The sequence below is a fragment of the Cucumis sativus genome, chromosome 3 (genome assembly GCF_000004075.3).
Source record: "Cucumis sativus cultivar 9930 chromosome 3, Cucumber_9930_V3, whole genome shotgun sequence".
NCBI lineage: Eukaryota > Viridiplantae > Streptophyta > Magnoliopsida > Cucurbitales > Cucurbitaceae > Cucumis > Cucumis sativus.
The window spans coordinates 32,998,084-33,025,833 of record NC_026657.2 but is presented as its reverse complement, the minus strand read 5'-3'; the positions used below and the strand labels follow the sequence as shown (position 1 = coordinate 33,025,833).

The 27,750-nt window shown below is 34.7% G+C and overlaps 1 protein-coding gene across 2 annotated transcripts; it reads right to left on the bottom strand.

Annotated features, from left to right (window-relative positions):
• Positions 1–379: 379 nt before the first annotated feature.
• LOC101214380 (ferredoxin-dependent glutamate synthase, chloroplastic) lies at positions 380–25,952 on the bottom strand. 2 transcript variants are annotated; one of them, XM_004136730.3, is made up of 33 exons: positions 25,524–25,952; positions 22,911–23,223; positions 20,815–21,257; positions 20,549–20,680; positions 19,719–19,817; positions 19,166–19,236; positions 18,785–18,881; positions 18,085–18,177; positions 14,846–14,991; positions 12,646–12,805; positions 11,695–11,805; positions 11,361–11,576; positions 10,491–10,648; positions 8,508–8,637; positions 8,276–8,334; positions 8,058–8,163; positions 7,127–7,223; positions 6,713–6,828; positions 6,388–6,585; positions 6,147–6,257; positions 5,437–5,676; positions 5,235–5,333; positions 4,867–4,962; positions 4,584–4,781; positions 4,307–4,381; positions 4,018–4,146; positions 3,788–3,886; positions 2,999–3,141; positions 2,830–2,923; positions 1,962–2,200; positions 1,780–1,858; positions 1,374–1,457; positions 380–1,041 (listed from the first exon to the last, which is right to left on the bottom strand). In XM_004136730.3, exons 1-33 carry the CDS (start codon positions 25,827–25,829, stop codon positions 880–882), a joined length of 4,899 nt encoding a protein of 1,632 aa, XP_004136778.1. In that variant the 5' UTR covers positions 25,830–25,952; the 3' UTR covers positions 380–879. The 2 variants fall into 2 exon arrangements, with proteins under 2 accessions (XP_004136778.1, XP_011652191.1); XM_011653889.2 differs by lacking the exon at positions 25,524–25,952 and having other exon boundaries at positions 20,815–21,076; positions 21,142–21,257; positions 22,911–23,052.
• Positions 25,953–27,750: the final 1,798 nt, after the last annotated feature.

Genomic DNA, 27,750 nt, shown 5'->3' with positions numbered 1-27,750 from the left:
TATTGACATATTTGATATTCATTTTGTTTTTTAAAATTGAACCTATAGATGCTACTTCTACCACAAACCCCCCTTTTTTTGTTATCTAATATTCTACCAATGGTTTAAAAAACTAAGACAAGATTTGAAAACAAAAAAAAAAAGTATGTTTTTGTTATTGGAACTTGGTTAAAAATTCTAGTCATGCAAATTAATGTAAGACATAAAGAGGGAATACATTTAATTTCTAAAAACAAAAATAAAATAGTTATCAAAAGAGGCCTAAACATTTGCCAGCCAGCAAATAAAAACTAAATAAAAACTAAACTCAAAACATTTGCCAGCCAGCAAGATTAAACAATGGAAAACTTCCACCCCTGGTTCCAAAATCAAGGAAAAGTACTTCAATCAAATAATTTCATTTCAACACAAAACCATTCAAGAGCAGTGTATAAGAATAGACATTGTTCGTTTGATGTTATTCAGAGAATATGAGTACAAAATAATCAGAGAATTTCAAACCTGAAATGCCAAAAAGCACATTTAGCCAGAAAAAAAAGAAAGCAATGGCCAATAATAATGAGCCGAGCCTAAATTTATTTTGAATGACAGTATAAACAGATGCTTTGCTTCAACAAGAATTGAGAAACCCTAAACTACATGAAATCTACATTTTATTTTTATGCTGCAAATTGATATTTACAAAGGGATCAATACAAGAGAATGGCTTACACTGCTGAATGGTGGTAGATCATGGTTACTTCACCACCAAGTCACATAGCCTTTGCTGTCGAGTTATGTGTGAATGTTTTTCGTACCATCCACATTCCTAATCCAGATGTCGTAGAGTTGCAGCGTTTGCAAATTAATCATGATCAAAGCAATTGTTGCCTTGATCCATTAGGCGGATTGAAAGGTCACTTCTCCAGTAGCTGTTCTTACATACTCAGCACTAGCCTCGGGGGTATCTTCCTCACTAGGTGGAACCAGTTGCCAGAAGAGCGGTAAATAAGTTTCCCACTCGCTCAGGATCGTGGAGCCTTTGCTGCTACCAGTTTTTTCCTATTTATCAAAAGAATCAGGGTTAAAGTAGAGATATAATTAAATATACCATATCACATTAGTTAAAACTTTTTAGTCAATTGATGATTTAACATGATATCAAAGCTGAACTAACGTATGTAATATTATAAATTTTCAAGCCCACGAGTAAGAAGGTATTAAAAGTGTATTTGATATAATTAAATTACCATATCCTATCAATCAATTTAAACTTTGGTCAATCACAATTAGATGTCCCAGTTCATTAACAGATATTTAGATAGTGATTCAAATGGGAATCGACAGTTCCATCATCAAATGTTTGGAGTTATTGTGAATTGGAAAGCACTTACAACATGGGCTTCGATCAGGCTCTTCAGCTGCATCTGCCCCACTGGAGCCGTTACTCTCTGGATCTTTACAATTTCTTTGTTAACCTGCTCATATTTCCACAAGAAATAAATGTTCTGATGTGTTAATAATAGGGAGGAATCTAAGGAAAATAAAGAACATTATATACACATAATATATGGTAGCAAAGTCCTTTTAAGTACTGACTCAAGAACAAGAAAACAAAATTTGAAAATAAATAAATAGCAATCCGTCGTGAGTTAATATCCTGGAGGTACATTAGAGAAATTACTTGTGCATGTTAGATAGCAACGAGTCCTAACAAATAAACAACAAAGCTTCATGTAGAGGAAAAAACACAAGGTTGGCAATTATAGGTAAAGATTGACTAGAATGAGGAGCAAAAACCTTCGGAATAAGAGTATCATCCTCGTCCAGAATATAAGCTAAGCCTCCAGTCATTCCAGCAGCTACATTTCTTCCCACTCTAAATAGGTTTGGCGCAATTTTTTTAGAAAAATGGTCAATATAGTGCTCTCTAGAGCAACCAAAGTACTGCCGTATAATTTGGATAAAGCGAAAATACATACTTGCCAAGTACAACCACACAGCCACCAGTCATGTACTCACAGCAATGGTCACCAGTTCCTTCAACCACTGCCTGAGCAAGTGAATTTCTGACCGCAAACCTCTCCCCAGCTTTTCCTCTAACAAAAATCTGACCGCCAGTTGCTCCATACAGACATGTATTCCCCACTATGGCTGCATCCTCAGGAACAAATCCGGTAATTTCAGTTGGAGTTACAACTAATTCACCTCCCGCCATACCCTTGCAAATATAAATAATTGGAGTAAGAAACCATATAATGTTCATGCATAAAGTCATTAAAACAAATAAAATATCGCATGTAATTTACAATATGAAAAGAAGCAATATGTATCAATGTATAACAAGAAACAAAATTTTTCATTGATTTTGCGTAGGTTGTAGAATAGCAAGATATTTTCACCTGCACTCTGACAAGTTCGAATGTCATTAAAACTATTCTACAACCTATGCACAATCTAAAAGGGAGAAGCTTCTAACTGCTTATTGTAAAGGTAATAGTTTCCGTTCATCCAAAGTTCAGAAAAATAGCATGGCAAACATGAGGTTGAAAATAAAGTTTGTTCGAAATTAGGGGCTAGTGGAGTGTTTATAGCCCCAAAGGTATTTGTGTAATTTATTGTACCCTAGTTTTATTTCTTTTCTTTTTTTTGTCAGGGCTTATTATAGCCTATATGTATTCTGCCCTCTTGTACTGTTTTGATTATTAGAAAAAAATAAAAGCGGCTTCTATCGTGTTTTTTTCTTTTTGTACTAGGGTTTTCCACGTATAACCTATTTTCTTCTTTTCAATAAGTTGTTTCATTTGTACTTAAGACATCAACTTTCCGGTGTAAGAATATTTGAAATACCTTTCCCACATAATCATTGGCCTCTCCTACAAGCCGAATGTTCATTCCAGGCGTAAGAAAGCATGCAAATGATTGTCCAGCGCTACCTGTGAACCTGAATAAATGAAAGAAATTAGTATTCACCAACACATCTGACACAAGTAATAGTTCTTTAAAATTTGCATCATACGTAATGTTCAGTTGGCCAGCAAAACCAGTGTCACCATATTTCTTGGCAACCGCCCCTGCTACACGCCCACAAACAGCACGATCAACATTGTAAATCTTCACTGTCTTTTCTACTACTTTCTCATTCTCAATTGCATCTAATATCTGGGTACATATATTGGAAGGGAAAAAAAGCGAAAAAACCAAAAGAATAATCAGAACACAGTCAGATAAGTTCAGCCAATATCTTTTCACTTGTCACAAGTTCTTTGAAAGTGAAAGTGGTTGCTAATAGAAAAGATAGTGAACAAAATTTGCACATTCCTCTCTTTGAAAATGTACAAAGTACCTAGTGTCAAGTCAATAATTCCCTTGAGCTAAAAAAGTGAAATATATAAAGCGCAAACTTGCAGGATGCCACCAAGAAAAGGTTACTGGATACATAGCTCAAATAAACATGCCTAGTGCAGCTAGGCATTACGTAGCATCGCTTAAGATGAAGTACCCTCCCTTAAGGAGTTCCTTAAATTCTTGTTTCATTTTATAATTTCAAAATAAAACCCATAAAAGCCTATCAATTACAAACAATCTCTTAACAAAAAACATTAACAAGAAAAGAGTTTAAAAGCACCTCAAACAGATACAGAAGGCTATAGACTAATGAAATAGAACGTGCGGCATGATCAGTGGGATATTCATATAACAGAAAGTGATAGTTAGGCGGAAGTATTTTGTTTCTAAAACAAGGAAGAGGCAACTTGGGGGATAATATAAAAACAAAAGATGTGCAATCCATCAACTTCATTCATACCTGAGGGTCTGAAAGTAGGGTATCATCCAGAAGCGGACCATTTGTGTGAACATCTTGATTGCGGATTTCAGTACTGCTCCATTTTGGTAATCCAACATTCTAGAAATAAGTTTAAGAATGTTATATAACAACACTAATAAACAAGAGCATAATCGCATGGTGATCTAATCCTATAATAACACTTAGTATGCAAAACACAAAAGTTAAAATGATTCCATCTAAATACATACAGAAAGAACATAATCAAGATCGAGATGTTGTGTCTTCATCAAAGAGATATCTCGGGGTCTTAATAATTCGGTTCGTCCGATTATATCATCCAACTTCTCATATCCCAGCTGGGCCAATGTACCCCTTACCTGAAACAAACAATAATATTAGATTCACACACCACAGAACAAAAAACTGGGAGAGAAAATTAACAAAATGGAACAAACAAACTTCCAAGATTTAGATCTATAAAGAATGCAAAATGAATTATTAACAAATGGAAAACTAGAGTATAGGAAGAGAAATAACCTCCTCGGCAACATAAAGGAAATAGTTGACAAGATCGCCAGGTACACCAGGAAAACGTGCACGTAGCTCCTCTCTCTGAAAAAAGCAAGATATAGTAGTAGTTAGTCGTATATCAAACCTCATACAAATATGAAGAAGAGGTTGAACTGCTAGTACTGACCACAATAACGTTAACTCTTACAAGTCATTTCCCACAGTTCCAGATCAAAAATAGAAAGGCAGCTTCAAAAACAACTTTCAAAACAGCCTCTAAGTTGCGTAACTTTGTATGCATTACCTGACTGGCAACACCAACTGGGCAGTTGTTAGTGTGGCATATGCGGGCCATCACACAACCAGTAGCAATCATGGCAACTGAACCAAAACCATATTCATCTGCACCCATTGCTGCGGCCATTAAGACATCAAATCCACTTTTGAAGCCACCATCAACTCTAAGAATGACCCTTTCTCTAAGTCCATTTTCAATGAGGGTCTGTATATCATCATTCAATTATCACAAACCATACCTTCCAAAACAGAAAAAGTAATGATTACTAATAAAATCATGAACATGAAACCTGATGTGTTTCTGTCAGTCCCAGTTCCCAAGGACCACCAGCATGCTTAATGGAACTTATAGGACTAGCTCCTGTTCCACCATCATGCCCTGATATCTGCGAGGCATATAAGATACATGAATCAATCAAATCGATGGACTAAAATATTAAAAATTCAGAACTAAAAGAGAATGAAAGCCTGCATATCATCCAAGCTCATCTTTCCTTTCCTAAATATTAAAGATCTCAATATTGCATGATTGTTTAGGGCACCCATATGATCTCCCAAATGTAGAGAGATTGAGACCAGACGACTTGTATAGAACATCAGCTGTAGCACATAAGTTACGGACTGCTCCATATATTGATAGAAATTTGAAATGGGGTACCTGTATGATATCAGCATTACCCTTGGCAACCCCAGAAGCCACTGTTCCAATTCCAGCTTCAGCAACCAGCTTCACTGATACCTTAGCCTTTGGGTTCACCTGTTTTTTTTTTCATGAAATGGACAATGGCTTTCATAAAAATTCCAGAAGCATCTTGTCACTAATGTAAAGTGACTATATTCAGCAAGCCACGGAAAACTACCTGATGAAGGTCAAATATCAACTGTGCAAGATCCTCTATAGAATAAATGTCATGATGAGGTGGTGGAGATATAAGCGGAACACCAGGTTTGGAATTTCTCAACCTCGCAATGTAAGCACTAACTTTCTTTCCAGGTAATTGGCCACCTTCACCAGGCTTTGCACCTTGTGCAATTTTGATTTCTAATTGATCAGCATTGACCAAGAATGTTGGAGTGACACCAAAACGCCCAGAAGCAACCTGAAAATAAAGTAAACCACAATTTAGAAAGAAAGTGCAGCTAAATTTACTTCGTCAACATTCCATCAATTTTCTACTGTGAGTTGGCTTGGCTATATATCTCTACATAGGATAAAAGTGTACAGTAACACCATACATCAAGTTCTTAACTAGAGAACTGCAACATTAGGTCCATGGAGATCATGTGTTCTAGCCCCTACGTTGTTGTTTCCTCCCCAATTAATATTAATTTCCACTTGTTGGGCCTTTCTTCATATTTCAAGTCCACAAGTAAGGGAGAGTGTTAGATAATATACTAAATTTACCATTTACCCTTCAGTTTAACCTTTTGGATCAATTGGTGATTTAAGAAGTTCATGGTGCAATAATTAAAAGAATGAAAACAGTATTAATAAGGTGCCTAAAATATCCCATGATCAGGGTTTTTATACAAATTATAGTCTGATAAGTGTGAAGTTTAAAGGTGTTACCTGCTTAATAGCACTAGTAGCAGTATCACCATTCTGAAGGCCTTTAAGATGTGGCAATGTTGGAGAATACCCATCAACAACATCTGCTAGTGGTCTCCAACGAATGGGATCCTGGATAATAATAATGTTGGGGAAGCCGTTATGTTTGGAAGTACTTTTCCTATTGTCTTAAATCTTAATGCTGCTTAAAGAGTAGATAACAATACAGTAAGATCTATGAAACAGGCATATAATAAACTACCTCACCACCTTCTCCTGAATTGGATTTACCACCAATTCTGTTCATTGCAATAGCAATCGCTTCATGAGTTTCTCTTGAAATAGCTCCAAGTGACATTCCACCGGTGCAAAAGCGTTTAACAATAGATGCTGCTGGTTCAACCTTTCCCACAGGAATTGGAGCACGATCACTTTTGAACTCCAGAAGATCGCGAAGAACCTGTATGATTTAAGAAGAAAATTTAAACTCCAGTAGTCCAGTTAACTTCAAAATAGAACTTCTTTAATCTCAGAAATTTCTGTTAAATCCTTGAAGGGGGAGACTAAAATATGTCTTCAGCACTTACATTCACTGGCCGATTAGCCAAATGCTGCTGATATACTGCATAAGCACTCTCATTTTTCTGACGCACAGCTTTATGGAGCAACTTTGACATCTCAGGGTTGTTTCCATGATACTCCCCTTTATCACACAAAAACACGATTCTTAAGAACCTCTTTTTTCCTCCAAGCAACCAAAAAGAACTATAACCATATGCCAACACACACACAAAAAAAGAAAGGGAATAACGGTTGAACTTTGAATTAACTTTTAATCATAATGATAAAAGGCACTCCAACAATTATTTAAAAGAATAACAGTAGCATTGGCACATGAAGAAAATACAAGTCTTGATTGCTTATTAATCATACGAAATTGATATGCACTCAATATACAAATCTTGATTTCAGTTTTGCCAAGTTTGAAAGTTAGCACATACCTCCTGGTCTGAATTGTATAAATCCAAAATTTTCTAGCCTCTTAGCTGTATCCTCAGAAAATGCCTTCACCCAGAAAGACAAAGTCTCCCTGGCTAACTGCAGCACAGGATTGAAAAATATTTTAGAATGAGACACAAAATGGCTGAAAACTTCAAACTCTATCTTAAGAGTTCGATAATACCAGTCACACTAACCCGACAACCAATTACATGCCTAGAGCAATTTAAGAATGAGGAATTGCATCAGATGACAACAAAATTTAGCAAAAAACAGCTCATAGCACCTCTTTTTTTGCATATTGTGAATATGAAAAATATGAAGTAATTAATGATATTAGACAGTTATCAGATGACTATCAAAGGGCTATTGGAGAGCTATCAAAAGGTTATCTGCTTTTAAATTTACTACTTTTGCAATTTGTAGTAACATGTGCCCTATTATCATACATTTTTTTGCTATTTTTGCAAATGCCTCTTTAAGAATACTATCACACAATTTGCATATTAAACCAAAGTCGAGAATGTCTACTAGCATACTGTTTAAAGACAATATCCTCACAAATGAATATTAATAGATCCCATCCAAAATTGAGGAATTATCATAAATAGCAAAAAGTTGAAACTATTTACAAATTATAGCAAAAAAAAACTTAAATGAGCTAAAGAGAATTTAATGGTTTTACTATAGTTGGTAAATAGATTTAATTTCAAGTATTATTATTAATAAAGAAGCATGTCTCCTTTTTTAAAAAAAAATCTTGCTATATTTGAAAATGGCCCACCAAAATTCTAAAATCGAAGGAAATTAAAATAAAAATTCCAAGAAAAATGAAAATCTAAGTTCTGAAGCAGCATTTCAATTGCTACCCTGATGAATTCCTCCCTCATCCATAAAAACAAATTCAGGTTAACCTCAGATAATACTAGTTACCTCATCAAACGTCAACCCACCAATTTTTGATATGCTCCCACGAAAGGCAAAATCTACAACCTCAGTTCCTAATCCATAGATTTCAAATATTTGTGCACCACAATAGCTAAGCACAAAAAACAAAAAAAAAAGTTGTCAAAAACTTCATAGAGTTACTGGACAAAATGAAGTAAACAACTTCTTAGAAACAGACAGAACAGGGGAAAATATAACTATACCTTGATAGTAAAGAAATGCCCATTTTGGAAAGAATTTTGAGAAGACCAGACTTCACAGCCTGAGTGGTGGAGCAATTGAGTTGGATATGCATCGAAAGCACAGCAACAACACGGATCAGTTCCAAAGACAACATTTCAACAGAGAGTGATCTAACTGAACTAAGTCAAGGGTTGGATTAAAACATAAAAGGTCAACCCATTTAAATAAGTCCTTTAATACAAGAGCCCAAACCTTGCAAAAGTTCTTTTGAGCCTGTTCAATAGTTACAGTAGGCATCTTTCCATTCTTCATCAAATTTACAGTCTTGTTACTAAGACGCCAATGCCGACAGGTTTCCAGAGCCAAGTATGGGCATATAGCACTGAAAAGATGATTTTAAGCTGTAATATGCTGCATCTTTACTCATGAACCATTTGATGTCATAACTAATATAGAAATAATTCTATCCAAATTAATTATTTACAAAATAAAAAATACAGGCTTCAAAAAGATTAATATTTTAATTACTATGAGTAAGAAAAATAAGAAAATAGGCCTCTTTAGCATTGTGATTTTGTGAGTTCTGTTTGGGACTTTTCTTCCAGAAGTTTAGCAGCTTGCATGATTGCCACAGGGACACCATTGTTGTAATCGAGGAAGTCTTTCTCAAGCCGCCTCGTGGGGAGAAGGTTTACTTTTTATTGCTTGTTAAGGTGTGGAATCTTATGGATTTTGTGGTGTGAGCAGAATAGCCGTCTTTAGTGGGTGGAAATAGACCCCAGTGAGGTTTGGTCCCTAGTTCGCTTTCATGTTTCTATTTGGTCTTCGATTTACAAGATCTTTTGTAGTTTTTCTTTTATAGTTATTTTACATAATTAGAGACCCTTTTTGTGGATGGAGGTCCCCTTTTCTTTGTGTTTTTTTGTCGCATGCCCTTGTTTTTCTGTTTTAAATGGAAGCAACTATTTTCATTGAATTAGTGAAAAGAGACTAATTCTCAAAATATAAGATATCAAATAAAATTCAAACAACAAAACCAAAAATAAAGCTGTCAAAAAGAGAACAGACAACACAAAGAGGACATTTTTCTTCCATTTTTTGCTCAATGAGAATTGAATTTAGAGAGAGAGAGAGAGAGAGAGAGAGAGTAAAACTACACAAGATTTCTCGCCAAAATGTAAACCAACAGCGTGCACCTGGTCCAGATTATCATATGATTTTCAAACTAGTCCTTGCAATCACCTTAACTACGTTCCACGTGAATCTTTCAAGACAAAAGACCAAACCCTCCAGATATCTTTTGTACTATCAAAGACAAAAGACACCAATGGTAGCCATTTGAAGGCTTAAGACCACAACTATTGACACTTGTAAAGTGCCTTGATGTTGTTTGCTCTTTGTTCTTAGTTACAATGTTTCCTGTCCTCTACACCCGCAAAAGGAAGAAAACTATAACATCGTCCTCTATTGGGAATGAGAAACCACCCACCCACTTTCCAGTGGACAAACTACCAAACATCAATTTGGATGTCTGTCTTAAGTTTCCAATTGCCAGAAACACATTACCAAAATCAACGTAACAAAACATAAGTAAAATTCTGAAATTGTCAACCCTCAACCCTATTATTAAACAAAAATAAAAGTAAGATAAATAAAGAAAACTTAACATCCAGTATCCCATCAAAATCCAATTAACACATCCTTTACAATTACAACTTGATAAAACCCCACTTGACAATGGGCTTTTCCTACAAAAATTCTCTACTTCATCTTGTCTTCCTTCTTTCTTCGCTTTTTCCCCCTTTTATGCCTTCTACGATTTTTCTTCTCTTTTTGTTCTTCATCTAATGTTTACATTTCTGCTTCTCTCAAAAACTTTTCTTCTCTTGTGCTTTCTCTCTATTCCGACCACTCAACATCTTATTTTTAACTCTTTCTAACTTTTTTCTCTCTCTACACTCTTGTATTTTCTTTTATCATAGTTAAAATATAACCCTCAAGGACAATGAGTAATAATAACAATGAATGAATGAAGGAATACGGCAGGTAATCCTCTTGTATTTTCTTTTATCACTTGGACATGGGCTTATTCAAAATTAAATATAATCATATAATTAACAATCAATGATTTGATTGTTAAATAACACAAAAGGCAATTTTTTCTCATAGCTAATTCAATCCTAAGAAACATCGACGTTAAATGGATCTAAGAAAATTACAGTGAATGAAAATTACCTTGCACCATATCCAATCAAACAAGCAAACTGATGGGTACTGAAGCACTGAGCGGTATCTGCTACTATAGTAGCTGACATTCGCAAGCCATTTTGAATAAGATGTTGATGAACAGCACCAACAGCAAGAAGAATTGGAATTGCTGGGCGAGTAGCTTCCTAAAAGGGACATACAGCACAAAATAAGGTAACCTTCAAGGACAATGAATAATAGTAATAATAATTATTTTGAAAGGAAACAAAACGTTTCAAAAATTGGCGAATGTTCAAAATACATGGCAAAAAGATTCAAGAATAGATGGAACCCAACGAAATGTGAGCAAACTAATAATAATAATAATAAATAAAGCAGGTAAAGAGAAGGATGTAATACAGAAAATCGTAGTGCTAGTGAACAAGAAAAACAAAATATATTAAACGTGCAGAAAAAAAATCTAAGCACAACATTAGCAACACAGATTAAAATTTTGTTCCATGCAAACACTGTCGAATTTACTATAAGAGTCCACTCTCAGCTTTATGCTGTTTATATCATATATAAATATATTAACTGACATAGTATTAATACTATAAGCTAGCCCAGTGGTATATCTTACTTCCAGCGTCCTACAGATTTAGGTTCAAGCCTCACTCTTCACATTTGTTTTTTAGATTATTTTTACTGAATTAAGCCCTCCATGAACAAAATTTTTGGATCTGTCACTGTGCAAATGTAGCTCAGGTGCATTATTCTCAAGTCCTATGTCTAATATCTTTCTTATCGCAAAACATATATATAGTTCAAGTGCATTATCATTATTTTCTAGGTTGGAAACAGAAACTATATAGACAAAGTCTTCCAGAAACAAATAAAACCCGGAATAGTTCTTACAAGCTCTTCAGACCGATCAGATAGAACAAGCAGTTGAGAACCATTGCGAACAGCCTCATCAGCAGCATCACAAAGTCTGTTTAGAATTTTTTCCAGAGAACCATCAACACCCTTACGTATATCGAAAAATGTTGGCAATACTTGGGCCTTCAAGTACGGATCCTTTAGCAAGGATTCAAGCTCTCCTTCATTCAAAACAGGACTAGACAAAGTTACCTGGTCAATATTGAGTAGGCAATTAGAACACGAGAAGATTAAACTGAGAAGGAAGAACTCTCTGATACCTATAACATATAAAATTAATACAAAGAACGAAAGAAGAAAGCTTGCCAACCTGTGAGGCATTCTCAGGTCCTATGTCTAATATATTTCTTCGCTTTCCAATATTGACTTCAAGAGACATGACTAATCCTTCTCTGAGAGGGTCAATTGCTGGATTTGTCACCTAAAAGTACCGCACAGTGAATTTATTGCATAAAGAAGTACTAATCACAGTGAAACCATAAGAAAAAAAAAATCACAGAAACAGGCAGGACCATAAAATGACTTTATAAACTTTTTGAAGGCTAAATGAAGTCAGGCAACATTTATTCCAAAAAACAAAGAAGAAGAAGACATACAGAAACAGAAATCAAAATAGATGGTTTAATTTGCATCTGTTTAAGGAGAAGAAAGATGATGCCCAATGTCAGAACTGCAAATTTTACAGCGTTAATGACATTTTTTAAAAAAATGAAATGTATCTTTTCAATGAAAACTGAACTGAGACTAATGCTCTAGACACTAGAAAACAAAATAAAAAAAATGGGAAATACAAAGGAAGATAGAAGAGCAAAACAGTACAGAATTATAGAACTAGAAAACAGAACAATACAGAATAGAAAAGAATCAATGACATATAGAACTACTAGAGAAGACGTTTTCAGCTTTTCTCTCAACAATGCTATTCTACGACAAGTAACACTACATTAAGCTAAATGCCATTGTAAACACGCGAACACAAACAAGGCCAAACAAATATCTTGGTATAAAATTAAAAGCATGAAGATTTACAAAACAAACAACTGCAATTTAGTTAACATTATTTTAGGAAGAAAATGAAATGGAACAGTGATCATGATGTTATGTTGTCGTCCATGCTGTTTTCAGTCTTTTGACTCAATCGACCAGCCTCAAAGCATGATAACAATTTTGGACATGACAAGTACCATGGAACAGCACACAACAAGATTGAAGGACATTCACAAGTATTCCTATAATCAGGAAAAGGAAACTTCCAGTGAACCTGTGCAAACCGTTGCTTAAAATAATCATAGAGCATGTGTGGCTTCTGAGACAATATTGCCAGTGGAATATCATCTCCCATGCAGAACGTAGGTTCCTTTCCTTGAGCAGCCATACTCTCTATAACCATTTGGACATCCTCACTGGAGTAGCCAAATGCCCTGATGCAACAATCTGAATTAGTTAGAATGAATAGAGATAGCAAAAAAATCTCAATGAGAAAAGGCAAAAGACTTGAAATTATACGAGGAACCTAACTATGGACAACGAAAGAATAAATTATCAATTTATGCAACGAATCACATGTAAGTCAACTTCTTATCAAAGATAAGACTGTAACCATGTCCAACTTTCATAGATCCCCCCCCCCCCCCCAAAAAAAAAAAATAGTAGTAAAAATAAAATAAAATAAAATATTGGAAGGTACAAAAAAGTATTACAGGACCTTGGAACTCTGAACTTGGATGAACTCCGAGAACTGAACCATACAAAAATGTGGCAGTTTTCCGTGGTCCTTCTAAATCACCATGGCGGTTTATTTGTCAGATCATTACTCTAGTTGCATTTCATGCACAATGTTACCTGGGTACAGGTTGCTCAATTCCTTTTAGGAAGGACCCTTGGTTAAACTGTGGAGCCATGTCAGTGGTTTTCCCCTAATTGTTTCGTCTTGCTCGTTTCCCTAATATTAAGGTGGTTGATGCTTGGATTGCGGATCCGAAGGCTCGGGATTTACATCTTCATAGTAATCTTAATGATCTTGACGCTTTATAGTGGGCTTCCTTATCCCTGATGTTGTTTTTGGTCAGGTTTCATGTTTCACAGGATTCTTGGAAATGGACTATCGACCCTTCTTCATCCTTTTTTCATGAAATCTCTTATGGATGATTTGATTAGCAATGTAGATCCTCCTGCAAAGGATCTGTATTTTTCTATCTGGAAGGATCAATACTCTACGAAAATTAAAAAAATCTTATGGGAACCTAGCTGGGGTGTGGTTAATACTTAATACTGTTGATTGTCTTCAACGTTGTATGCCTCATCCATCTCTTCATCTTGGTGTGTTACGTGTCAAAGTCACTTTGAGTCCCCTGCTCACTTTTTTATGCACTGCCCTTCTTCTCAGATAATATTTCGGTTCTCTAGACTTCTCTTTCGGTAGGTCATCCATTTCATGTTAATTAGAAAAACTGTCTGGCAGGCCATTTTGTGTGCTTTTTTCTGGACTCATGGGGTGAGCGTAATAAAAGTCTATTTAAAGATTATTTTTCTTGTTTTTGATAGTTTCACAGATTTGGTTCTATATACTGGCTCGTATTGGTACAAGACTAGGTACCCTTTAATAAATTTTAATTTTTCTTAATTAGTTTCCAATTGGAAATCTCTTTTGTAATCATCTATAGGTGTTTGGGGTCTCCTTTATTTCATTTTATCAATGAAATGTTTCTTCTCTGAAAAACAGTCTTCTTTTTTTATTAAACTCGATGGCAAGTTTGTTTTTGTTATTTTGAAGGGATAGCATTAATGTAGGGATAATTAGGAGAAATTACGTTATTCTTGGATAAATCCTAGGTCAATCTCATTTACCCCCATTTGTGTATTAATCCCTTATAAATAGGGAATCCCTCTCATGTTGTATATACGGCTTGATTCCCCCTCTCCTGTTGTATATACGGCTTGATTCCCCCTCTCATGTTGTATATACGGCTTGATTCATAATAAAGATTCAAAAGTTCGATTCTTCAAGGATTTCTCCTCAATCATTCTCAGGCTACAACCACCTAACGTGGCCAATTCCCCAAATTATGCGCTGAAGAGACGCATACTTAACAACCCCCAAAGTTGAACTTTTGGACGATTATTAAGAAACACCATTTTTTTATACGAGCAACTTTCATGGAGAAAAAGTGAAAGAATACACGAGTGCACAAAAACCAAGCGCACAATAAGAAGACTTCCTCTACAGAAGGGACTCCAACTATACAAAATCATATAATTGAATAATTACAAAACAAATTCAAAATAAAAGTCCAATAAGAAACATGAACAAACCAGAGAACATATTAAAAAAAACCATATAGTTCATCTAGATGCCATTACAAGAATCTGTAAATAAATAAAAAAATTTACAGAAGTTATGAACAAGACAGCCTATATAATCTGTCTCAGAAAACTTAAAGAGATATTGAAAAGAAACTTACTGCTGGCTTCTCAGCAATTTATCCGTTTCAAATACTGTTGATGCAAGAAAATTCTCAGCCTTCAATGAGCGCATATTTTCCTTGATCCACTTTCCATACGGATATGACAACGCTACACGTTTTTTAACTTCTGTATTCTCATAAACCTGCAAACCAATGTCAATTCAATAAATGCATTACTTTGGGGGTTTGAGGAGAAAGAAAAAAGAGAATTTTTAATGAGAACTAATCTTCGTAAGATTGGAAGATAGATATGATTTGATAAATGTAACCACGGTTCTTCATGTAGTCTTTCAAAGGAGTTCAAAAACTATTCTTCAATCCGCTATTTATTTGGGGAGGAAGTTCTCTGTGTGCAACTTGGACTCTTCAATTTGTTTGCTGGATTGGTGCTTTGACTTGATTTCAAGTGGTATTATTTTTGTTAGAGTTGGTGGGCTTGGCCCAAGGAAGGATATAACCTAATTTTCTTTCCTTTTTAACATAAGCATGTTGTCTATTTATTTTGGGTAATTGTAATTGATGGCCATTTTAGAAATAATAATTAAGGATATAGCAACATTTTAAAAAAATTGCAAATATAGCATAACTATCGCTGACAGACTTGTATCGTTGATAGACTCGTATGGTCTATCAGTGATAGATCAAAATATTTGCAACATGGTCTATCGATGATAGACTTATATCATTGATAAAATTTGACCATTTTTGTTATATTTGCAAAAATTTTAAAATGTTGTTATATACTTAATTATTTTGAATCTAATTGCTAAATTTGCAACTATCCCATTTATTTTCCCTTGTATCTTTTGTTAATATGAGAAATTAATAAGAAAATTAGATCGTGGATTTTCTCCCGGTCTTGGGTTTCCATGTAGCGGTGTCTATTTTCTTTACCGCTTTTAATATGGTATCAGAGAGGGGTAAAGACGAATCCCTAAAGATGATTGTTGATTAAACCCAAACAGAGACAGACAAGACAGCTGCCGCTGCCGTTGTTGGGATCAACGCCGCCGTGGATGCCGTTGTCGCCACCGCCGTGGAAAAGTTGCTCCGCCAGCTTCAGAAACTGCCAGTGATCACAATGGGCCCACCCTTGGAGTCAGCTGCGCCACCTAGTGAAGGGAAAGAACCGCACACGGCACATCTATCCACCCAAGGGCCACTGCTGCCAAGTGCGTACCCAGTACGCTCCACCGTCCGTCGTCTCTGCAGTTCAGCCAGCCTACTCCCAACCGTGGCCCCTGTCCAGCCGCAGCACCCTCTAGGTCAGCCACACATCCACGCACCGCCATTGCCCTCGTTTCACGCACTGCCTCTTTTTATGCACCGTTGCATTCTGATCCTTTACAGCACACTTCCATGGTACAAGGATTGATCAACTCCATAGTAAATCAGGTTTTGAAGTTGGTGAATCTTCGGCATAATCCAAACCAACCAACTTGCCGATGTATTTCAAGAATCCAGTAACTTGGTTCCCTACTTTGTCCTCAAATTATATAACTAGTTCTTTGGCACCATCTACAATTGTCTTTCCAGGAGAGAAGCTGAATGGCTAGAACTATTTTTCCTGGTCTCAGTCAAAATGTTTCTTGAGGGACGTCACCAATTCAGTTTTCTGACAGGAGAGACTCTTCTCCCTCCATCGGTGATTCTCAAAAACATTTCTGGAGAGGAGAGGACTCTCTCATTCGGTCCATGTTGATTACTAGTATGGAACCAAAATCATGTTTTGGTGACCTTGTCTACTGTTTACAGCTTCGTTTTCCCCCTCTTTGGCATGCCTTTTTTGGAGCATAGCTTTCATTTTCATTTTGTTTTTGTTTACACAGTAGCTGTTTTGTTTTAGGCTCAGTCTTTGTACTGTTTTGTCTCTATTCTCTTCCTTTATTTCCCTGTCTTAGCCCTCTGTATTAAGGTGGACTTTGTTTCATTGTATTTGGCTTAAATTTTATTCTTGCTTTAATTGGGATATGATGTTTTGGTGCTAGGAGGGTGTCAATCTAATTGAGATGTTCGGGTGCACCTTTTGAGGCTTATTGCTCTCTAGGCTTCTTTATTACTCATTGTACAACACTCTTGTACTTTGAGTTTTATTATTAATAAAGAAGTTTGTCTGTTTAAAAAAAATAAGGCAGCTATTAGCATCACCAACAATCAACATGATAACGTGGAGATTGATCGACACTTCATTAAGAAAAACTAAATAATGGCAGCATATGCATTCCTTACATCCCATCGAGCCAACAGGTTATTGATGTTCTCACCAAGGAGCTTCTCAAACAAAGCTTTACTCATGTGTTAATAGGTTGGGTCTCATTGATATCTAGGTCCCAACTTAAGGAGGAGTGTTAGACTTAGCAGGTTTGGCCAAAGGAGGGATTTAACCTAATTTCCTTTCCTTTTTTTATCACAAGCATGCTCTCTTTTGTTAATATGAAAAATTAGTAAGAAAGTCATATCATGGTTTTTCTTCTCGGTACTCGGGTTTCCAAGTAACTCGGTGTCTATTTTCTTTACCGCTTTTAATAATTCCCAAGGGGGTCTGGATCTTACGTGTTGTCATGCATAAAGTTGCTTTTGAAGATTGGGGAAACAATTCTAAGAGAAATAAGATTGAAAATTGGAGAACAGAAAGCCATAGAGAACAAAGTTTGAAAACTGCATTAGAGAGAGAGAGGTTTAAGGAGAGTTGAAAAACAAATTGGATTGGATTCCCAGCTCGGTGTTTTAGGGGTCGGAAGTTCCGGGAGGTAGATTTAGTTTAGAGACTGAAATTGGAGGGGGAAAGAAGGGGGTGGAGTTGGAATTTGAAGGAGTTCTGTGGTATAATCTCATTTTAATTGGTGTTCAGTCAGTGGTGAAGTGTATTCTTTGATAAAGAGAGATTTTAGATGCTTGATTAAGTTGGTTACAGGAAGTAGAAAACAATTTTAAAGAAGATGGCCTAGTAACACTTATTGGGATGTATATTTGGTCCCTGTATTTTGCCTATACCTTCAATTGTCCAAATTTACATATACCTTCAGTACATCTTAAAATCAGTCCTTCGAAGAAAATATTGATCGGACTTGGTTAAATAATAATGATAATAGTTTACATGCAAGAAAAGATATAGGGAAAGACTAGTAAAAGCTTGGAAATGTAGTTGAAAGAAAAAAAGGTAGAAAAATTTGGGGGGGGGGTGTAACTATACTCTTAATGCAGAAATTGAAACCAGCGAAAAATTCAAAACAAACCTGTCCGGTCTGCAAATCAGCAGCAATCATCATTCCTGGACCAAGACGGCCTTTCATTGTAACTTTAGACTCATCCATTGGTAAGACGCCAACCTGAGAAAGAAGAATGGAATAGATAAAGAGGTGAAATAGCAATTGTGCTGTGCCCCAAAAAAAATCATAAAACACATTCTTCTCATTATTTCACAAGAATAATGGGTCTTAGGATATGAAAAGTGTTTGGATTTCACAATTTAGATGTTTATGCATAATGGAACAAACTAAAAAACTATAAATATATGAAATAACATGAACTTTGTCTTCTTCATATTTTGCTTTTACAAAATCCTTTTTAATTCCTGTGATATTATTATTTAGAATATAAAAATATTACAAGAAACATGAACTTCAGTTTGAGATCCCATCAAAACATCAACGCAACGACTGAACAACCAAATTATTTTGGTGTCATCAAGGCCAAATAACTAGAAGATACACATACATCTAATCATACCTATTTCAATGAAAAGAGAATAATCTTCAAAGATACAAACTCCATAAAAGAACGAAAATTAGAACAAAGATGAAGACAAGGCAAACCACTACAGAGAGCAAAAAAACAACAGAAGAAATTTCCAAGATGAGAAAACACGAAGTGAAAAAAACAAAAAGAAACTGGCAAAGTCGTGCAACTAAAACAAATAGAAGATGGAGAACACACCTCAGATGCAACATAAACAAAATTATCTGACGTGCGCCAATACCGAGCTGGGCGCAATCCATTGCGATCAAGACAGGCACCAACTGTTTTTCCATCGCTGCAAAAAATCAATTGCATTAACAACGATCAGACCAGCATGAACCTATATTTTCCAGAAAAGGTATCAAGGCTTTCCACTGATGCACAAAGTTAAAACCTAAAAGGGGAAAGTTTCAATAAGCTTACACAGTAAACCTCACCTTTCAAACAAACAAACAAAAAAGACAATAATATCTTCAACCCATCAAAAATTTAGACTACAAGGTGATACTTAAATTATTAACTCACTTCTTAATATCATAACAACCAGACAATAGAGAAGAAATATTTTTTAGATAATACCTGAACAACAATAAAGCAGGTCCATCCCAAGCCTCCATTTGACCTTTGTAATAGTCATAAAAGTCAACAACCTAAGAGAAGGATAGAAAAAGTAACAAAAAATCACGTCCAATATAATTCAAAGCTGGTTACACAACTAATTAAGATTGGTGGAAAAGATAGTTAAGACTATGTTAAAATTATACCCCCAAAAAAGAAGAAGAAGAAGAAGAACGGCTATTAGGAATCTAGTCTTGCATAAGCATTAGTCTCTTTTCATTAGTTCAATGAATACTTTTTTCTCTCTACCAAAAAAAGAAAAACAAAAGCACAGAGAAACATAAGGAGAAATGCAGTCCATGAAATAGAAATTAATCCCTAAGAAAATAACCCAAGTAGCCTAACATTCAGAACCTAACATGTCTGTAAACTTAATTTTATGGATACTGCGTCCTGTGAATTCATGTTTGTTTCTTATAAAAAAGATGTTGATGAATGGAAGGCGTGCAAACAGTGCATTCCAGGGAAGAAGGGGGATGGAATGACAAAGTAATGAAGACAAAAGCAATGGTACCTCTGGATATTTGATCATCAATGTAGGATGATTCTTGTAAGCCTCAGGAACAAGGATCATGAGAGCCTCCTCAGGGGCACGGCCACTTCTTATTAACAACTAAACCAGTAGAAGACAACGACTAGTAAAATAGGAGGATGTAGAATCAGATTAAGAAGAAATTCAGTAAATACATAAATTTGTAGAGGTCATCAATCTTTCAGGCTTCAAGAGAAATATACCAATTTTTTTAGAAATCACAGAAACATTGATAGTAATAGAATCACAATTTACATTACAAGTCACAGTAAACCACCAAATAAAATACCGGAATCTAGAAATCCAATCTTTGATCAACATTTAGAATACCCAACAATCAACATGTTGATGAGTGTTGCTTCTTGGAGGTAAATATTAAATTTAACACTTCCCTTCACTTGTGAGCTTGAAATATGTAGCCCAACAAGAGGAAATTTAAATTAATTGGGGAGGAAATAACATTGCAGGAGAACGGATCTCCTAGATCACCTACTTTGATACCATAAAAAATTGGGCTGATCAGTGATTTAATATGTTGTATACCAGCCATTATTTTGTACAATTTTGTCACTGTCAATTTTCAATTATCCTTCAATTCTTATTACACAGACCTTTGGACATGACACTCAATAAAAATTTATAATCATTAAAGCATCTATATAACAATACATAGCAAACTTACAAATACTATGCTCAACATATGCAAATAACTTTCTCAAAAGAAAATGCAAATAACCAAATTAAATGTAAGACAATTAATATTGTTCATCTCGTGGATATGCATTTTCACTATTAATGAACATAGATCTTACTTCGGCTGCACTATCAAGATTTGCTGAATCCGATGCCCTTGGGTTGCCATATGGACGAATTTCATTTTCACGACCCCGCCATACAGATGACTTTAAGGAAGCTTCTCGAGATTGCATCCAATTTAAGTTTCCCTGATTAACAGTAAATAGTTAGCTTAAAGGTATTTACTGAACTTATACCACAAACACAATAACGTCGTAAGCTTAGAGACAATTAGTAGAACTTATAGAACTCCAACAAAAGAAAACAAAGAGACAACAATTACCTGTATCGTATTGATCTCTCCATTATGACCCAGTAACCTCATTGGTTGGGCAAGAGGCCATCGAGGACTAGTATTTGTACTATATCTTCGATGATAAATAGCAAAGGGGGATTTATAGAGATCATTCTGAAGGTCATCATAAAATAATCCGAGAACCTCTGAGCGAAGCATTCCCTTGTAAACTATAGTTTGGTTTGACAAAGAACAGAAATATAGCTCACTTCCCCAACTCTTAGAGTTTGCTTCTCTTTCAATCAATTTCCTACAAATGTAAAGTTCTCGTTCAATGTCGTCCACATTCTCTTCTTTAACTACTTGGACGAATACCTGCTCAATGTTAGGCATGGTCTTCTTTGCATTTATACCAACCACAGAAGCTTTCACAGGAACAGGCCTCCAACCAAGCACCTCAAGACCTTCTTGTCTAAAGATACTTGCAACAACTACAAAACAAGGATTAATAGCTTTACCTAATTACAAGTCCAACAAAAATGATGTAATAAATTATTTCTATATGAAAGAATGTTTGACAACCAAGCCTAGTCCCCCAGAAACACAAGCTGTGTGCACCTCACTTCAAAGAAGCAAGGCCCCCACATCTTCAGTGCCAGTTTACACGATTAAATGTGCTTTAAGAGCCAGGCCCCTTTTTTATTTTCTTCTTTTAGTTTCTTTTTTAACTTTTCGTGAAGAATCTCTTAAATTATATTTATTTTTTTTTTATTTTTTTTTTTTAATAAGAAACAATTCCGTTGATGAATGAAATACCCAAAGTGTTACAAAAGGGGCATATAAAAGGCATTGCGAAAGATCCCTCCAACTAGAAACAAGAAAATTGAAGTTGTCACTACCGAAGGGTTGTACATTTTTAGACCAAGAAAGAGCATTGAATAAAGATGATTCAGGAACTTCCCCACATGATCTCTCTTTTCCTTGAAAAGTCCTTGAGTTCTTCTCATCCGAGAACTTCCAAAGAATGGTTCTAATCATTCCATATCTTCCAAAGAACGACTCTGATTATGCTAGCCGATATATACCTTTTTTGTTTTCCTCAAAAGGGATCAATGAACATCATTCTGATCCACGCAATTGTGTCCAAAGAAGAGGCAAATTGCCAACCAAAAGCAGCAAACTCTATATTCCTTCCTCTCCTTCTAGTACTTTTTCACTTAATTTTTTACAAAATCTTTATATTCAAAATTATTTAGCACTTATTATTCTTAATGGATTGAACCACATGAAGAGACGGATGAATTGAGAAAAGGAAAAAGCTTATGTCCGCCAATCATATCAAATCATTTCATCATCCTATATCGTCATCTGCCCACGACCATTGGAAAAAATATTTTTTTTCCTATTTTGACAAAAACAACCACTTTCATTGAGAAAGAATGAAAGAATACAGCGGCATAAAAAAGAACCAGCCCACAAAACCACCCTTTTAAAGGAAGGGGGACAACTAAGTAAAATGTTGCCTATAGAATAGTTACAAAAGTTATTCGAAACCGAAGCCCAAAGAAACACGTGAAATCTAGCCAATGACCAAATCTCACTATCCCCCCACTATCTACCCCTAAACACTCTTATCATTAGTCTCACCCCAACTATTTAAAATGTTGCCAACAGAATTATTGTTCTTTTTCTATTAAAAAAACAATTTCATTGATGTATGCAATTACAAAAGATGGAAAATAAATCCCAGACAAAAAGACTTGCAAAAGACTTCTCCAATTGGTATTAAGAGATGCAAAAGTGTAAGATTTATAACGTGGTACAATTTACATCTATAGTTAAGTAATACTGTACAAAAGGTGAAAAAAAAAATATATTGTTGGATGAAATATAAATATCTTGGAAAAAGGTGATACAAATACTCAAAAACATTTTCGAGTGTAAAGTTCAAAAAAAACAATAACACAGAGTTCAAGAGTTCAAACAAAATTGACCATTGAAACTTTTCAAATCTCAACAGAAAAAATTTGTTGAATGCCAAAAGATAAATAAATAACTATAACACTTCAGTAAAATAGTAGAAATAATAAAGGAATGATACAATTAATCAGGTTAAACTAGATCAATTATAATTGAACAGTCACCTTCTTTTGCCTCTTTATTATCACCATCATCTTTAGGGAGGAAAACCATGCCAACGCCAGTATGCAACTTGTCAAATGAAGGAATCCCCTGCCCATTGGCCCAATTATCAAAAAGATCCCATGGGATGGAAGACATTAATCCTGAACCATCACCAGAATCATTGTCAGCTCCACATCCACCACGGTGTTCCATACAGCCCAATGCTGTAAGAGCATCCTGGATAATCTTATGGGATGCTTTGTTTTCTAAGTTGGCAACAAATCCAACTCCACATGCTCCTCTTTCTGATATTATGTCTTCCAAATTTGCAACCTGGTCAGCATCAAATTACATCATGTATACTGGTATAACTAAATGCTTTGATTACAGACATAGCATAGAATGATTTTCAAAAGTGTGACATTCTGAGAAAACTTAAAATAAATCCACAAGAAATTTGTATTAAGTTATACAAAGAATACAGTAATTAGAATAAAGAATCAAAGATCTTCACATCAAATGAGAATTTAAACAAATAAAAAGTAAAAGGGGGAAGGAGAACTTTATTCAAACAGTGAAGCCACTTCATCTAGTTACAACGGCTCTGAGGGCACATAGTTTTATAGCACCAGCTGCCTAAACTCAACAACAGTGGTTTAAAAATGGTTCTTAAAATCGATCTCATTACTTTAATTTTTTATTTGACTTATCATTCATGACGCTATACATTTTCATGTCATTTAAATGTATGTACATTTTTCTATTGTGAACTTCAGGAAATTAAATTTTCTATAAAAAAAAAAGGTCAGGAAGTGAATTATATTCCAAATCTTTGCAAGATTGCCACTTCTCTTTTCAAGAATTCTCCTTTTCGTTCCTCTCCATGATTTCCACATAATAGCTACAAATGAGATTGCTCAAATGATTTTGGTCTACCCCTGCTAACCGTGATTCAAAGGGCAACATAGCAAAAGCACCCTTGCTTTAGTTTAAAATAATGATTAATTATTATTTTTGTTGTTGTTATTATTCATTCATTCATGAAAAATATGTCCAAACACCTTTCTCTAATGAATCACTTGCAACGGCTCTATCTTATTGTTCATGTTAATATACTATTCATATATAACAAATTTATTCATACTTCTATATTTTTTGTTTCAAAAAAATTGTCCTAGCGTTTCTTTTGCTTTGCACTTTTAAGCTGCAAATAATTATTGCACCTTAAGAAACATGACCTGCCACTAAAACCCAATACAAGCAAGCCCCTTACATGCCTCTAATCCCAAAGCTAAGTCGAACAATTAGAACCACTCTTTACCCTGGGATTGCAAGTCCAAGGACAAAGAATAATAGATGATCAAGAAGTTCATGTGTTTTCTTAGAAGAAACACTTAGCTAGTTGTACACATTGCTAGTTGTAGGGGAACTTCTTTCACACAAGTTCCATTAGTGCTAATCTTCCTATAAGCTGCCGCCAAAAATCTTCCTACCAGTGCACAACTGCTAAGAAGAGTTCACATCCACAAACACTTAATGGCATTGGTAGTCGAATCAATCTCCAGAATTCTTCCTAGCAATCACAACCTGTCCAAAAACTTCTTCTTCTTCTTCTTCTTCTTCTTCTTCTCCTTCTTCTTCTTCATTAGTATTGTTGTTATTATTTCTAAAAAACTTGGAGAGCTGCCTAACAATAGGATTGGGGGGAAGAGGGCACCCGATTCTAAAGAGACCGACTTACAAGTCCACCTTCTAGTTGAGTGTCCTGGAGCTTTTCAGACTGATAGTAAAAATACTGAACTGAAATCATGTTCAATTATTTTTTTTAGTAATATAATAAAAAATTTAGTAGTGATAGAATTAATGACCACATGAACCACCGTGGGTTGAGGCCTCATGACCTTTGGAGATGTGAAAAGGGTAAAGAGACTTTGAAAAAATGGTACCTACATAAGATGTTAAAATCTTTCGAGTTTCTTGACATTCAAGTGTTGTAGAATTAGGTATTTGTTCCACAAAACTAACAATGACAGTAACATAATTCTCAAACTCCGCAACAAAAATTTATAATATCCTCTATGACTATTCTGGAATATAATTGTCAAAGACTACCAAAATTTTATCCAAACTTAGGGATTTTTAACCTCCTGGATCGCATACACATGCAATCTAAAATACCTTTTCCCTCAAGGAACCTCTTCATCTAACCAAGGATGAAAAGACCGATATTGCCTTTCTAAACGCCTAAAAGGTTACCGTTACTCCAAAAAAATTTGAAAGGTAATAACTCCCAATAACAACATCAAGAAAGAATGTTTGACGTCAATGTCATCCTCACACAGTCGCCTTTTCAATAGAAATAATCAACTCTATCTTCTTTTCCACGGGGAGAAATTAGGATTACATAAATGCCTCGATCAACTTCCCGGTCCAATCATCACAATTCAAACAAGTAAAATCAAACATACTTGACAAACGATCATCATTCCAAACTCAATAGCCACGAACAGAGACTCAATCATAGCAAAAGAAATCAATCATAGTACCAAGCAAACAAACACCTCATAAATCAAAGCAAATTCAATACAAAAACACCAAAAACAAGAAGGCAGAGAAAAACGAAATACACATACCTTAGGTACGGGTTCAGAAGAAGAAGAAGAAGAAGAAGGACGGAGTGGAAGATCAAGAACAGCCTTGATAGATGAAGAAGAGTTGGAAGAAGTGAAGTGGCGAAAGGAACGACGAGTGGAGAGAGAGGAAGAGGAATAGGAAAGAGATGGTTTCCTTCTGGTTCTATTGGACCTGCCATAGAAAGCAACGAAATCGAGAAGGGAGAGAGAGGGATTGGGAGAGAGGAGAGGAGAATGAGGAGAAAGAGAAGGGGAAGAGGAAGGAGGGAGATGAGAAATGGAGGAGGAAATGGAAGGAAACGCCATGGAAGGAGGAGGATCGGAGGAAGAGGATTGGGATAAGAAGAAGAGGAGAAATGTTGGGAACCACCCGAGCCTCAGCTGAAAGATGAAGTAGTAGTGGAAGAAGAAGGAGGAAGTAGTAGTAGTAGTAAATAGTGCGGTGCTTTTAATTTTATTTTATGCTCATTTTCTTTTCTTCTTGGTGTTCGTTTGATGCTGACGGCTTTTCAATGCCTGGCTGCTTTCCACTGTGGAAAGTTCTACTACTTTTTTGCTGTGTCCACATCCCTTTATCACCCTTCGTTTTGGCTATCCTTTTTTATGAAATGCAAAAGATACCATTTTATGTATTTGTATCGCGATAGAGACGGATAATATTTTTTATTAATTTAATTGTAGACTACCACGATTGATTTCGATCTTTCTATTTTTGTAAATATTTTTATAGTGTCATTTTAAATAATTTTCATAATCTTTAAAATATTTCACTTTTTATTTACTTTATTACATTTTAATCTCTAGTCAAATGAGTTACTTTCTTAAAATATAAATAGAGAGATTAAATTTTATGTCTAATAATTTTGTAGCTTTCCATTTTGAGAGTTTTATGAAAAAAATGGTTCAAATAGGTTAAAAGAGTAAAATAATAGAAAGTTTCGCGTTTTAAGTATATTTTTATTTGTTGGTCTCTTGCCAAAGTTTACTCTTGTCATAGTCTTAAGCAAGTCAGACAGAGCATGACCATGAATCACATATGGATATATTTGGTGTGTAATTTATCTCCTTTCTAACAAAGATAGACTCTTCTCGTCAATATATTTTTCGCACGTGTGATCTATTTTCAACTCTATAATGTTGTTTTTCACATTTAAATCCACTTGAATGTGTGCTTGTTTGTTAAACTAGGGTTAAATCGTGGCCCAATTATCGAATTATTAAACAACAAGATCTCTTCATATGTCCACAAGTATATATATATAATATTATATACTATGAAATCAACCTTCACGACTTTATGTTTTGGGACTATAAAAATATGTCTAATACAATGGAGATTAATTCTCTAATTGAAAGATTATGGATCTCTAATCCTTAACAAACATATAACTTATTTGCACTCAAAAGAGTAATTTAAACTAATTTGATTGGTAAAATTGTACAAAACCACGATGGATGATGAGATCTAAGAGAGTTTAGAGTTAATAAAATTAATATATTAATCACTATGAAAGGGTTTAATATATGTCACAATCCATTGAACAAGCAATAAATCGAATTTGTATAATAGCATCATGGATTACCTATTGTTCATCCCAATTTGCAATACTTAAAACGGGAATGATGCATCCAATTATTCAATCAACTTGTTTGATCAAATTAGTTTGTTATTCAACAAACCACTTTTAAAAAAAAGAAATGGTTTTTTCTTTTCTTTTCTTTCAACTATCATGTTGTCATTCTCTACACCCATAAAATAATTGCAAAAAAATTTCAAATCATAAATTATAAAAATGTAATTTTTAGTAATTGAGATTTTAATTACAAGTGTGATTCTCTTCTAGATTTTAAGATACATTAAGTTGTCACAGTCATCTATTTATTTTTATTTCTAAAAAAAACTTCAATTTCTCAAATTTTAAAAAGGAAAACAAACTTTTATTTTTCTGAAGACTTTAAAGTGAAGTTTATATTTAAAAAATATTGATAAAAGTAGATAATATAATATAAAAAAAAAATCAAATTGTGGCAATGTTATTTAACGATCATCTAATCGAGTTTTTAGGTCAATTATTATTTTTTAATTTAACATCGCATTCTAAATTTAAATTTTATATTTGATCTCTCTCTCCACTTTCCCTATATTTTTTATTGTTACTTTTAATTTAAAATGTTGCGTCACCTTTAAAATAATAAAAAAAATTATTCATACACCTTTTAACTTATA

Coding starts and splice junctions, on each gene's coding strand:
- LOC101214380 (XM_004136730.3), bottom strand. CDS start 25,829: ATGGCGTTTCCTTCCATTTCCTCCTCCATTTCTCATCTCCCTCCTTCC. Junction 4,382..4,583: donor CAGTTGGTGTTGCCAGTCAG/GTAATGCATACA, acceptor TGCTTTTTTCAG/AGAGAGGAGCTACGTGCACG. Junction 4,147..4,306: donor TCCTTTATGTTGCCGAGGAG/GTTATTTCTCTT, acceptor TGTTTGTTTCAG/GTAAGGGGTACATTGGCCCA.